General features: G+C 38.8%; 2 protein-coding genes across 3 annotated transcripts; one reads left to right on the top strand and one right to left on the bottom strand.

Annotated features, from left to right (window-relative positions):
- Positions 1–898: 898 nt before the first annotated feature.
- Positions 899–8,806, top strand: LOC121260556 (auxin response factor 5). 2 transcript variants are annotated; one of them, XM_041162486.1, is made up of 15 exons: positions 899–1,916; positions 2,176–2,288; positions 3,552–3,650; positions 3,764–3,820; positions 3,940–4,092; positions 4,380–4,464; positions 4,691–4,781; positions 5,283–5,447; positions 5,557–5,679; positions 5,975–6,050; positions 6,177–6,312; positions 6,391–6,654; positions 6,739–7,703; positions 8,037–8,227; positions 8,341–8,806. In XM_041162486.1, exons 1-15 carry the CDS (start codon positions 1,808–1,810, stop codon positions 8,450–8,452), a joined length of 2,739 nt encoding a protein of 912 aa, XP_041018420.1. In that variant the 5' UTR covers positions 899–1,807; the 3' UTR covers positions 8,453–8,806. The 2 variants fall into 2 exon arrangements, with proteins under 2 accessions (XP_041018420.1, XP_041018419.1); XM_041162485.1 differs by having other exon boundaries at positions 901–1,916; positions 6,391–7,703.
- A 3,406-nt stretch (positions 8,807–12,212) lies between these two features.
- Positions 12,213–14,022, bottom strand: LOC121260363 (probable methyltransferase At1g29790). Its single transcript, XM_041162204.1, has one exon. The coding sequence runs from the start codon at positions 13,770–13,772 to the stop codon at positions 12,510–12,512; it is 1,263 nt and encodes a 420-aa protein (XP_041018138.1). The 5' UTR covers positions 13,773–14,022; the 3' UTR covers positions 12,213–12,509.

A 14,022-nucleotide genomic window follows, 5' to 3' on the forward strand; every position in this document is an offset into this window, starting at 1 on the left:
AAAAGAGATATAAATTAACCATTTTCTTCTTATTAGGGATAGTGGGGTATCGAGGCGAAGCGGCTAAGAGTATCCACATTGGTCTATATATATGTATATACAAAGTTATATTTACATATTATGATCATAAAATCCTCTACATTGGTTTGTGTATATCTAAATATTTAGCTAGCTATGAACAATGCTTATCTAAATTTAGATAACTACTTCACTCCACAAAACATATTTTAATCATTATTTATCTCTCCTTACACTCTCTCTCACAATCTTTTCATTTTCTTCCTATTTCAACAGCACAACAAATTTTCACTGCACATTCATTTTATTATTATAATATATTATATATTTTTCATTTTATTATATTTTTAATATAATATATAAAAAATTATATTTTTTATTATTGTATTTGTATTATTAATGTCAAATATATGTAGTGGATGCTAATTATAAAATATATATAAAAAAATTGATTTTAGTAAAAAATTAATAATAATATTTTATTATTATTTTGTCGCAAATATGTATAATTTAATATAAAAATTTTACTTAAATGGTAAAATAATTATGCAAAAAAGTTGATTTTGTATATGCAGCATATAACAATCCTATTGCTACAAAGCATGCAAACAGACGTGAGGGAGGGATTCGGGTGATCCAAAGGAAACACAAACGACGCCGTGACCGCACAGTCAGCAATGAGACACGTTTCAGTTAATTTAACGTGCGACTCCTGGTTTTATTTTGTCGTGAACCGCACGCGTGCCGAACGGTCAAATATCAGACGCAAAGAGTTCAGAAAGAGCCTTTTCTTTCTTTGTTTCTTTCTCTTTCCCTTTCTCTTTTTCTTTCTTTTTCTATACATATGCGTATATATATAGAAAATTGGTGGAACAGGCGAAAGTAGAGAGAGAAGAAGAAGAGCCTTCAAATCACCGTAATCCACGTGCTAAAATGCGCCACCATGACATTCTTTCTTGTCCTACGAAAGCACCTCCAACTCCCTCCCTTTTTTTCTTCCGCGCGCACACACTCTGTTCAGCCTTTCTTGTACTGTTTTCGTGTTCTCATAGCATTGTTCTGCTTTTTTCCCATTTCTTATTTTAATATTTATGCACTCTTTTTAAAAACTTCCTCACAGTTAAAGCTGCAACGGAATCACCCACATACGGAAAAGTGTGTGCGCAGGATAAGAGCTTGCACTCTTCCCCGTTTCAAACAAATAAACACACCGAGAGAGAAAAAGAGAGAGAGAGAGAGAGAGAGAGAGGAGGCCTTTTATCTTTGGTGTTGTTGATTGGAGAGGGAAGGCAATGGAGAGGATCGGTGTCATGAGTATGTGGGGGTGTTCATCGAAAGGTCGGTTTCTTTTGTAAGATAAAAACAAGCACTCGATTACAATACAGAGAGAGGGCCACCCATGCTTTGGTCCGCGTGCTTTGATACAAACTGATGGGTTTGTTTCTTTTCTTTCCATTTCTCTTCCCTTATTTGGTTGTGCCCCAAAGCCCCACCTCTTAATTTGCAGACCCATTCCGCAGTTTTTGTTCCTTGATTTTTGGATTCTTTGGGGGTGGGGGGCTCGGCTCTGCTTTCGTGCCCGATTGGATTGTTTGTTTTTCTCGGAGGATCTCTAATACTGAGACGAGGTTTGATTGTAATTTCCCATCTTTCTGGAGGAAAAGTTATGAAGGAGAGGTAAGCTGAAGAGCTAGGACTTATTTTGGATGAGAAATGAGACTTTCCTTCTTGGGACTAAGGGGAAAGTTGGGGTTCTTGGTGTCTCATTGAAGATGTTTATGGGGCACACATGATGGGTTGTGTTGAGGAGAAAGTCAAAGCTGGAGGGTTAAGTAGTGGGGCACGTACAAGTCTGCTCGAGGAGATGAAGTTCTTGAAGGAAATGCAGGATCAGTCCGGTCTGTTCTCTTTCGTGAAAATCTACTTTATTTCGAGTTTGAGTTTGGCTGGGAATTTTTTGGGTTTGAATTTTTTGGGGCTGAATGTTTTTCATATAGGCGTAACCTGGAGCATATTTAATACACTTCATGACGCGTTGATACCGCATTTGCTTTGTTAAGTGAATGACTCATAAGTAGTTTACTGGAAGCATTTGTGTCTTTCATAGAATATTTTTAAGATTGTATCTTACTTAGGATATGTACGGGTTGATTTCAGGAGCCAGGAAGGCTATAAACTCCGAGTTATGGCACGCTTGCGCCGGTCCCCTTGCTTCATTGCCGCAGGTGGGGAGCCTGGTGTACTACTTTCCTCAAGGTCATAGCGAGCAGGTTTGCATTTGTTTCCCTAACGTTTGAGTACCTTACTCCAAAGATTAACCACTATTTTGCTGCAACTTCTTTTTGCTAAGCTTTCCATTTTTTCATTTCCAAAAATTTGCTCTGTGATGCGCTGCTATGCTCTTTAAGCTGCGGCTAGTAAGGTATAGCTAGTGACATGCAGGGGTGGAAATCGAAATATATCAAAATGAAGTGATGAAGGAAGAATAATATTTTTGTTCAATTACTTGATAAAAAAAATATTTTTTTACAATTAACTTTCATCATATGTTCGAGTTCCATTTTTTGTTATTTGTTTTCGTAGCTGCCGTTGAGTCCCCCACTGCATAAAATCTTGTTTGGGGGCGCCTCCAGTGTGGCCTTTATTGTGAAATAGTAAAGCATTTTTGGTCATCTAATAGTAGTAGATCTAGGATGGGAAATTGGAATAATGGGATTCGTTTCCTAGTTTAGTTGTCATTTTGTAATTTGCACTACATCTATTTTGAATATTTTTTTATAACTATGAGATTACAAATTTGTAGCTTATACGAAGGCATATTGGGAAATTTATATCGTCGTTAGAGTACTTGAGATCATTCGGTGCCTTAATAACAGTGTGCATATATATATATATATATATTTTTTTTTCTCTTTTTCCTTGTGTATTTAAAATTAAAAAAAAAAAGACTTTCGGAAAGAGACAAGTTATTTTTTATATCCCTTCCAGTATGTCAAACATGCAGCTTTCTCCGTTCAATTGAAAGTTCAGGTTTTTGTGGCTTAACAGAATGAAATTGGTAAACAATGTACTGATTATAAAGGGAGGAATTGTATATTATTGGGCTACCTGCTTTCAATTGAATTACTGCATTATAATTGAGCTAACTCATTTGGGCCAAGAAGTAGAATATTTAATTAAATGAGGTAGAGTGACCTCTATTATGATATCATGTGAAACCACCATTTATTCTAAAAGCTTAAATTGAGTGAAAGAGATAAATTTAATTATTTATATTATATTTTAAATATACTTATCAAAAGAAAAAACAAACAGGTTTTGCATTTTTAAATGAAGGAAGTTTGTATACTTAGGTTTGTTTCATAAAATACTAAAACAAAAATGGAGCTTTTTGGAAGTGATTTTTCTGGATACATGCACCGGGTCTTCTATATTCAGTTTTACTGTTTTTTTTTTTTGCCTTTATAATTGCTAACACCATTGTACCATTCCAGAAAAAAATGCTAACACTATTGTGCTTCTATTTGAAACAGGTAGCTGCTTCCACGAAACGGACAGTTACTTCACAAATTCCCAATTATCCGAATCTCCCTTCTCAGTTGATGTGCCAAGTTCAAAATGTCACATTGCATGTATGTGTTTGTCTATGGCTACTTGCCTGTACAGCCTGTACTCATGGATGTTATTGCTTATATATAACATTAGACCATCTATGATTTCTCCTTTTCTTTACATTTTTTGATAGGCAGACAAAGATACGGACGAAATTTATGCTCAAATGAGTCTTCAACCTGTGACCTCTGTACGTTTAGTTACCTTCAAAAGTGTTCCAACAATCCAGAAATTGAAAGGATTAAAGAACAACACGAGTTCTTGGTGTAGGTTACTTATTTCCAATTATTAATTTATCATTATCTCCAGGAAAAAGATGTATTCCCTGTACCAGACTTTGGGTTGAAGCCCAGCAAACATCCAAACGAGTTTTTCTGCAAAACGTTAACTGCAAGTGATACAAGCACACATGGTGGCTTCTCAGTACCGCGCAGAGCAGCAGAGAAGCTCTTTCCTCCGTTGGTGAGGCTTTAAAGTTCCTGTGTTTATAAATACCTGTCACTGTTAATAGGAGTAATTCAAGTACAAGCTCCAAATAGACGAGTCTTGCGTAGGTTCTTTGTGAAAAGGTGGGTCCTACTAAAAAAAATAGTTTTTTTTTTAACATTTTTTTTCAAGGTGAGATCCATTTTTTTACAAGGACTTGCGCGAGACTTGTCTATTGGAAACTTGTATAAAACATTTCTCCGTTTATAGAGGTTAGGGAATGCTTTATATATATTTACCTTCAAATGGAATACCTATACCAGGATTATACAATGCAACCACCAACTCAAGAACTTGTTGTCCGCGATTTGCATGATAACACCTGGACATTTCGGCACATATACCGTGGTGAGTTTGCTGAGATTTCTCTTTTTTTTGTGCTACTATATGACTTTTAATGCGTAGAATTACTAGTTTTTTCTTCTCTAGTAAGTGCTTGCCTTTTCTAGTAATCATTAAAATTTCTTTTAGACTTTTTCCATCCTGCATAGTTGTAGCTTGTTTGTTTATATGTACTTGTCCTCAATGCATTAGAGATGTACTATCTATGACCTATTGTTTCTCCTTTATATAGGACAACCGAAGCGACATCTTCTCACAACTGGATGGAGTTTGTTTGTTGGTGCTAAAAGGCTTAAAGCAGGTGATGCTGTCCTTTTTATCAGGTAAATGGTAATCACCTACCTGGCTGTCTTATGATGCAATAGCTGTTGGTATCGTTTTTCACTTCCTTTCATGTTTGACAACTTCTGTCTGCTTTACAACTTCAAGGAAGTTTATTGTTTATCGATTTGGGTCCGGTTATTGCAACATTTTTTGGAATGAACAAAACCGAATAATGGTCCTAAAACCTCTGGCCTGGCAAACGGTTAGCAATGCTAAGTGCTAATGAGACTTTATGATTTGCAGTTCGGAAAGTCCCAATAATTTCCGAACAAAGTTCATCTAGGTTGTACTTTCATGGAGTGTTGAGATCTCCAAATCCAAGAATAATCGAAGCCATCCTAAAGTTTGGGGCTATATTACTTGCCAATCCAATGTACTTTACTTGTAGTAGTAGTGATACCATTCTAAACACCATTTAAAAAAATAAATAAAACCCCCCACCTGTTACGCTATAATATACTGCCCTCATTTGATGGTGCATTTCATGGCATTGTTACAAGGGATGAAAAGTCACAGCTACTGGTTGGCGTGAGGCGTGCCAACCGTCAGCAAACAACATTACCATCATCTGTTCTATCTGCTGATAGCATGCACATTGGTGTCCTTGCTGCCGCAGCTCATGCTGCAGCTGACCGCTGCCCATTCACAATTTTCTACAACCCAAGGTTCACCCAATCTGCGATCTTCCACCTACTTTGTTTTCTTTGTTCTTTTTGCCACACTCCTTTATCTTCTATCTGCTTCTTTACCCTATCACTTTTTTCTTATTTGTAGGGCATGCCCTTCAGAATTTGTCATTCATTTAGCTAGATACCGCAAATCTGTCTATGGGACGCAACTGTCAGTTGGCATGAGGTTTGGGATGATGTTTGAAACAGAGGAGTCGGGTAAGCGGAGGTAATTTTCTTAATGCCTGGACCTGCTTCATTTTTGTTCATAGCCTGCGGGTATTGTGATTAATTATTGGTCAAAATGTATGTGATATGGGCCAATTTATGTCCATTTAGAATCTAGTTGACAAAAACACATTGATATCAATGTTATCATGGCGAGTTCTTTGCTCGATAATTTTAGTGGACAAGAAAATATAGCCACTTGTTTCTGCTTGACCAAAACACGCTGCTGCATTATCAGCATGAGTTCATTGCCGGAGTATGCTTATAAGAGTCTACTTTTTTCTTCTCTCCTGCAGGTATATGGGTACAATAGTCGGTATTAGTGACTTTGATCCCCTGAGGTGGCCTGGTTCCAAGTGGAGAAATCTTCAGGTGGATTAAATGCCTATTTTTCAAGGGACTAAACTATTTTTCTATTTGATTTTTTTCCCCTCTTTGATGAAATTGTTTTTCCTTTTGATGTTTGTGAATCAAAGCTCATGTTTGTTTTCTTAACAGGTGGAGTGGGATGAGCCAGGGTGTTGCGATAAACAGAATAGGGTCAGTCCATGGGAAGTAGAGACTCCTGAAAGTATTTTCATTTTCCCTTCTTTGACTTCTGGTCTCAAGCGACCGTTGCACTCCGGTTTTTTTGGTAAGTCTGTCTTTTCAGTGGTTTTTTCTGTTCGAGTTGACCATATATCTATCTTATGCCCATTTATCATGCTACCAGGAGCAGAAACTGAATGGGGACATTTGGTTAAAAGGCCCCCTGTCCAGGTTCCTGAAAATGGAAACGGGAATCTGCCAAACTCAATATCTAATATATGCTCAGAAAAACTGATCAACATGTTACTGAAACCTCAGATTATTAACCATCCTGGAAACTTTTTTTCTACTCAACAACAAGAATATGCTACTAGGGTAGAGCCCTTACAAGATGTGAAGACCATGCTGGGCACGATGAACCAAAAGTCTCAGTCCATCTCATCAGAAGGTACATCCCCTGTTCCCCCTCAGTCATGCCTTGACCAACAAGATGTCGTGAACTCAAATTCATCATCGAAAGCAATTGCACCAGGAAAATTGAACCCTCTGCCGAAATTTGAAAACCAAACACTGGCTGGAGCTAATACAGAAAAGCCAAATTTTGAGCCTGACATTTCAGCAGAGGAGTTAAGCCAGGTGACATCCACTGGCGAGTGCAATGAGCAAAAGATGGCTGCAGGACCTATGAGTCTTCAAAACCCTGTAAACCAGCCAACATTCTTTAACCAGAGCCAGGAATCAATACAAGCACAAACTAGTCTGTGGCCTATGCAGCCACAATTGGAATCATTGATCTACCATACCGAACAACTTGATGTACCCCAATCTGATTCTTCTAATCTAAATGGCTTTCTTCCTTCCCCAGACCTTGATGAATGGAAATTTTATCCCTCATGCCAACCTCTTAGTGGGATGTTTAGATCACCTGGACCTCTATCTGTGTTTGGATTGCAAGACCCTTCAACATTGTTTCCTGAAGCAGTTAATCCTTCTCTACCTTCAATGGGACAGGAAATTTGGGATCATCAACTTAATAATTTAAATAGTTTATCCCAAGCGGAGCAGCTCTCTTCTTTTTCACAACAAGACCCATGTAACGTTAATTGTACGTCTAATTCAATTGTTTTAAGAGATATGTCAGATGAGAGCTACAACCAAAGTGGGATTTACAGCTGCCCTAACATTGATGTAAATAATGGTGGAAGTGCTGTGGTAGATCCTTCTGTTTCAAGCACCATTGTGGATGACCTATGTATGCTAAAGAGTACAGATTTTCAGAATCCTCCTGATTATTTGATAGGCAACTTCAGTTCTGGTCAAGATGTTCAATCACAGATTACCTCAGTGAGCCTAGGAGACTCTCAGGCTCTCTCACGTAAGGACTTACCTGACAACTCAGGAGGTACGTCCTCGAGCAACATAGATTTTGATGAGGGCAGTCTTCTTCAGAATAACTCATGGCAGCAAGTAGTTCCGCCTGTGCGAACCTATACAAAGGTATGGATATTATTAAATTGTCAAATTATTGCCCCACACTGAACTGGAAGTTTATTTGTATTGTGTGGCCTTAGTAGCCTATCGACCTGGGAAACGTATGCGTGTCGATATATATCCACAGTTTTGTCATTATGTTCATGGAGTATATCATGCCCTAGCATGTATTGCCAAAATGCCAAGACTGATGCACTGGCTGAATTGGATTAAGTTCCAATGATTCAGTGGATGCCAGAATATGTCATAAACTCTTTATGCCTGCACGTTGTGTATTCTGGAGGCTCTACTTTTATATAAACTTGTCCAGAGGTGATGAATTTGTTTTTTGGCTTACAGGTCCAGAAAAAAGGATCTGTTGGGAGGTCTATTGATGTCACTGGTTTTAAAAACTACAATGAACTGTGTTCTGCAATTGAGTGCATGTTTGGACTCGAGGGGCTGCTCAATGACCCAAGAGGTTCAGGGTGGAAGCTAGTATATGTAGATTACGAGAATGACGTTCTACTCGTAGGAGATGATCCTTGGGAGTAAGTTTTCTTTCTTCTGTTTGATGGTTCATTTGCTGCTCTTGCTTTGTCTGCATAAATATTCAGGAGCTACTCTCTGTCTCAGCTACAAAATATGCCTGGTGTCTGTGCAGGCAATTTGTTCGATGTGTCCGGTGCATCAAAATCTTATCACCTTCAGAGGTTCAGAAGATGAGTGAAGAGGGAATGAAGCTTCTAAACAGTGCTGCAATGCAAGGGGTCTAAGTAAGCATGCTGGACATTCACTTGACTGCAATCATCCTCGAGATCACATGAGTCTGATTTGTGGGGAGATCTCAGTTTCTGGCCAGGAACTGCATGAGTTTAACTGGGTCTGGCACGCACCTCGATCAGGCTAGTTGATGTGGGTGAACGGTACTCTATTACTTGCTTTTGCCTTTGTAAAGCTGCAATGTGCTGTTTGACATTTGAGTCGCATTTGTTCGAACATGAAATTAGACGTGGAACCCTTTTTAGTGTAATAGAGCTTATGGTTGATAGGGAAAGATTAATAATTAAGGACAACGCTAGGGGGCCGCCCAGCGTGTCCTGCTCGGTGTGCTCCTAGTGTATTTGAGATTTTGTCTTCAATTTTTTTTAAACAACTTTATTGAAAGTCACTTCCTTAATTATTAAAAAAAAAAAATTCAAAATACTCGTATCAATAATTGCGCTTGATGATCAATGGTCTGGCCCATTATTGCCGGGCTTCAGCACTGGTTACTGCCTGCAATTAGTCAGCCTAGTTTATCATTGATTCATTATATTATATTGTGAAAAGCAAAGTTTTGAATACTATTTTAGTGATCGTTTCGGTCAAGATACTGAAACGAAATATTTTAATACCAGTACCGTTTCAAGATAGTTTATACATGGATAAATTAATTATATATATAAATTATATTCTAAAATAATAACAATATAAGTCATAAATTCAATAATACTTTTCAATATAAGTCTTAACAACGTATTTGTAAAACTTAATAATACTTCTAAGTCCTCAATAAAAATTTTCTATCCTAAACACTGAACATACACAAAACAAAGTGAAGTTTGTTTAGAAACCTCCTCAGTTAACCCCTTTGATTCAGCCTTTGAGCCTAGAATGACCAGAATACACATAAGAATATAGGTTATTTAAAACAAAAATAAGCATCATCATCAAGCTTGAAGATAACTCAAAATGTGGGGTCTGGGGCTTGAGCGTCTACATGCGACAGAGGAGCAACATCGACACGAGCTGAAGGAGGCGACGATGACGGCGTGGAGAGGTATCCTCAATTTCAGTTTAGACTCTAGGCGACGCTAGGGAGAAATGAAAGAAGGGGAAACCGGGCAAGGCGTGGGGTGAGTGATTGTTGACTCAGGTCTGGCCGTGTGGTTCTCTGGGCACCGGTGGCGATAGGCAGAGGACAGATGACCGATTCAATAAAGGAGAAATTTCTCTTTTGTTTCTTGCTGCCGACCACGAAAAATCAAGGGAAAAAGGAAACCTTAGATTTTGAGTTATTTTTACGAAAAAGCCATTGACCTTTCATTGTAATTACAAAATTGTCCAGTCCCTGATTTACTACTGGACCGAAATCGATATATCGGCTGAAATGTCGAAAACTGGCCAGTATTGACCGAAACACTCCAAAATGGCCGACATTTGACCCGATACAAAACGTAAATGTTCCGGCATGGTAAATACCAGCCATTTTGGTCGGTACGATTTTCAAAACTTTGGTGAAAAGTAAGCCCATTTCATGTGCCGGGACTAGCCAATATTGGGCCTGATTCCGCTGAAATGGAACTTTTTAAACCCAAGTTACTAGTGACCCAAAATCTCTGAGCCACGTGTTGGAATTGATCCCCCGGCGGCGGGAGTTTTCGTGAGAGGTGAATGGGAGCGACAGCTTTAGATAACAAAGTTCAGACAATAAAAGCCATTGACCAACTTCATTTTTAGCATTAAATTGCTAATTTTAGTATTTATAACATGTAGTAACTTCATATGCTGGCAATGTATTAAATATTGAAATTGATAAATCCTGAAACTAATCATTTAATTTGAAATGATAGATATTAGTGGTTCTGTTTTTTTGGGTAATAAGATAGAAGAAGATCGAGATCCTACTGAAGTTGTACCCGTAGGATCACTTCGTGTCTGAAATTTCACAACAATAACACGAATTCAGCGTTGAAAAGTGGAGATTTTCTTGCAATTCTTGACCGACATAAGGGCCGCCGAGTGAGAGAGAGTGGCTAAAACAATCTATGCAGCTAAGAAAGGAAAACATTAATAGAAGACACCAAGTTCTTTAATACAAAGTGAAAGAAAAGGAAAAAGAGTAGCGCATCCTTTATAACTCGTACAACATGAAAGAAAAATTCTATACACTACACTACTATCCCACTACGTAAGATGTGATACGTTTATCATCATTGAATAATCCCTTATTAGATGATTCTTGGTGAAAAATGTGTCACATTTTACGTAGTGTGATAAAAATAAGATAAGAGTGTGGTATCATTACCCAGTCTGAAAAGACCCAAAAATGAAAAGAAGAAAGAAATGTTGATGAAGACAGTGTCACTGTGATTGATTGCACTACCAAGAAAAAGGCAGAAAGATATCCAAGCAAAAGCTAAAAAGGATCCGGTCCTTTACTACTTTAGGAGTCGGACCATGAGTCGGTTAACTCATTCGCCTCCACCATGCATATGGGCTGTAGTGCCCAATACTTTGTTCCGGGTGGGGTCCGGTTTCCCGGGCACATAAGACTCAAGGGCCATGGTTCGTGAGCAAATCCCCCTGTTTGGGTCTATGGCCTCTCTGTAAAGAGCAATATTGATGAGTCTGCATTGAAGGTTAAAGGTATTTGTAACTTTGATGTCAATATTGCGCTACAGTAAATAACCTTTTTGAGACCTTGAACTTGATCAATATTTCACAGAACGAGCACTTCTTGCTTTTTTTCAGTACTCCTACTATCCTCAATCAAATATTTCAGAGTGAAAAATGGTGAAGGTAGCTGCATCCAGTACCAGTATGTGGTGAGAGAGGTCTAAGAAATCAAGGCTGCAATGCAGCAAGTGCCAAATTCATCAACCTAGAATTTAAGTCCCATAACCGTAGAACTAAAGAAAGGACCAATCAACAGCCTGCCAAGGTATGACAAACCCTTATTGCAATCATGTAGTATCTATAAGGGGAAAGTCAAACTAATGATTGTGATAAACAGTCCCCGTTTTCAATGCATCACTGATGTTTTTATTTTGGAAATTGGTAGTATCTACAGTTTTCTAAATAAAATAACACGAATATCTTATAACAGAGATTAGTAAGGCACAAATAGTTTTCTGATTAATTTATCAGTTTACTCCAATGAACAGATCCGATTATCACTTTCTTTATGCTTACCTATAAAAAGAATGAACACATCAGGAAGAGGAAGTGGATAGAAATTAATGGATGTTGAGGGTCATGACTCATAAGCAAAATTTGGTGGACAGTAGCCCATGCTGGTTATACGAATATGGTCGTAGGATGGGTGGTGTTAGGCCTGGAGAGGTGGCTCGTGGGCAATATTGATCCAATGCAAAAAAACTCATCCATTACTGCATGCAATAAGGGGATCTGAATTGACAGAATATCATAATTTATGTACTCTTGACTTCATGGAGTCCATATAACAAGCAATGTTTAATTCACGCACAGATTACAATCGAGCTAATGCAAAGTCAAATATTCCATAAAACACAAGCACGAAAAGTCCTCTAACATGCAAATCACCATCTGATTGGTTCCAGAATTTGCAATATAGTCATTCACTACAGAGATTATTGGTAAGAAACAATTTTAACATCCTAAACAAAAATTGGAATAGTGCTAATAGTTAGGATCTGAGTAAGGCGCATCTTGATTCAATTAGAAACATTATTCATAGGGAAACATATTTCAGTGCTAAAAACTCAAAATGTCAATTCAAATACCTTAACAGAAGCAAAAATACACTATGACTCTTTCATTTCCTAACATTTGATTGTCCAAATAAATAAGATGGCTACCATCCCCCTAAAGCACAGGATAAGAGATATAACAACCTTAAAGCTACATAACATATAATCCTTCACTGCTGATTTGCAGTCGGCGAAACAAACAATTGACACACTTATTCTGCTCTGTAAGGAATATCAGGAGGATGTTATAAGCAATGAATCACACAATTTCTGTGTGAACAGCGATAGATATAGCAATAAATATCTTACCTCTTGGAGTTTCCTAGTGAAGCTCCTGTCATACTCTTACAGGCTTCTGTAAAACGGCAGACAAATAAACCTCTAATTTCCCTGACCCGGCTGCGTCTGCCTTCTCCCCCACGACCCATTTCAGCTTTTTATATCCAAACCTTTCAATCAACCTTGTCAACTCCGTTTTCTTCTCTTCATTCGCACAGTAAAAATTATCCAACCAAAACAAGCCGCCAGCCCTCAGAATGCGATCAATATCAAACATAAGGAACTCCAATTTCTCAGGTCTTCCCCCGATATCCAATCCACTTGAGGCGTGAACCAAATCAAAGACATTGCCATAGAAAGGGAACCGATGATCTAGACTCAAGAATAGAGCGAAAAGTCCTCTTGCAGCGATAAATTCGCTAAATGGGGCATCAATATTCAAGGTATTAGAGATCACAGTCACATTCCTCTCTGCCATTCTAGCAGCGAAGGTACCTGACCCACCTCCAATATCAAAACCAATTCTGATCCCTCCACCTCCCAAAGCTAAGACATCGTCAATAAGAAAATCATTTTTGCCTCTAGCCTTAACAAACCTCTGATTCTCATACCCATTAACCAAATCAAAACAACCAACACAATCCCTGCTCAATTTCTTGTTGTTCAAACACTCAAAACTTTTACACCCAAGCCCACTCCAGGTAACATTCTTATCACCAACAGGTTTCCAAAGAGAAGTAGGAAAAGGGTAGAGACCAACCTTAGGAACAGATTTGGAAAAGCACCTCCTTCTCGGCAAAGGCTCGCATCCGCGTAAAATTAGCTTCTGGGCAAGGCTCCAGTCATCAGGGCATGGTCCAGAGACCTTGTAGGCCATATACTGGGACAATAGGTCCACGGATTTCTCACAGGAATGACCCACGGAAGCCACCATTTCAGTGATTCCAGTTTTTGAATCTTTCCCCAGTGGGAGCTGGTGGGGCTGGAGATAGACTTTGAGCTCGTTAGCGAGATTGGGTCTTGAAAGATCGAGGCTTTCATAGCCAAGGAGCTCCTTCTCCATCTTGGCCAGCTTTTTCTGCGAGACAGCGATCTCTCTGAGGATCAGAGAGACCTGCTCCGAGATAAGAGAGATGTTCTTGTGATTGCGGAGAAGTAAGTGGTTTTGGTGGTCCTTTGGGGAGGATGTGAAAGCGTAGAGAGCAAAAAGATTGGTGGTGAGCACGGAGAAAAGCATGAGAATGTTGACTGCTGAAGAGCACAGGGATGCTCTTCTGAATCTGGCTGTTCCGTCCCCTATTTTAAGAGAGACCGAGCCCATCCTGCGTTTGCTGCTTCTACTTTTCGACCAAAGAGAGAAGACAGTGAGTGAGAAGGTTCTGAGAGATTCAGATTTGTGAAGTGGAGCAGGTGGAAGAGAGGACTGGGCAAATAATCTGTAATTTAAGAGGGCATTATAGCATACAGCACGCAGTCCCTTGTAAATTAAGACAGTGACTTTGATGCTGGGTGGTTGTCGGTTGTGCTTGTGATCAGATCGGCTGGAGCTGGAACGAAGCAAAGCTGTCTTC

The sequence above is a fragment of the Juglans microcarpa x Juglans regia genome, chromosome 4D (assembly GCF_004785595.1).
Source record: "Juglans microcarpa x Juglans regia isolate MS1-56 chromosome 4D, Jm3101_v1.0, whole genome shotgun sequence".
In the NCBI taxonomy this organism is placed as follows: Eukaryota; Viridiplantae; Streptophyta; class Magnoliopsida; order Fagales; family Juglandaceae; genus Juglans; species Juglans microcarpa x Juglans regia.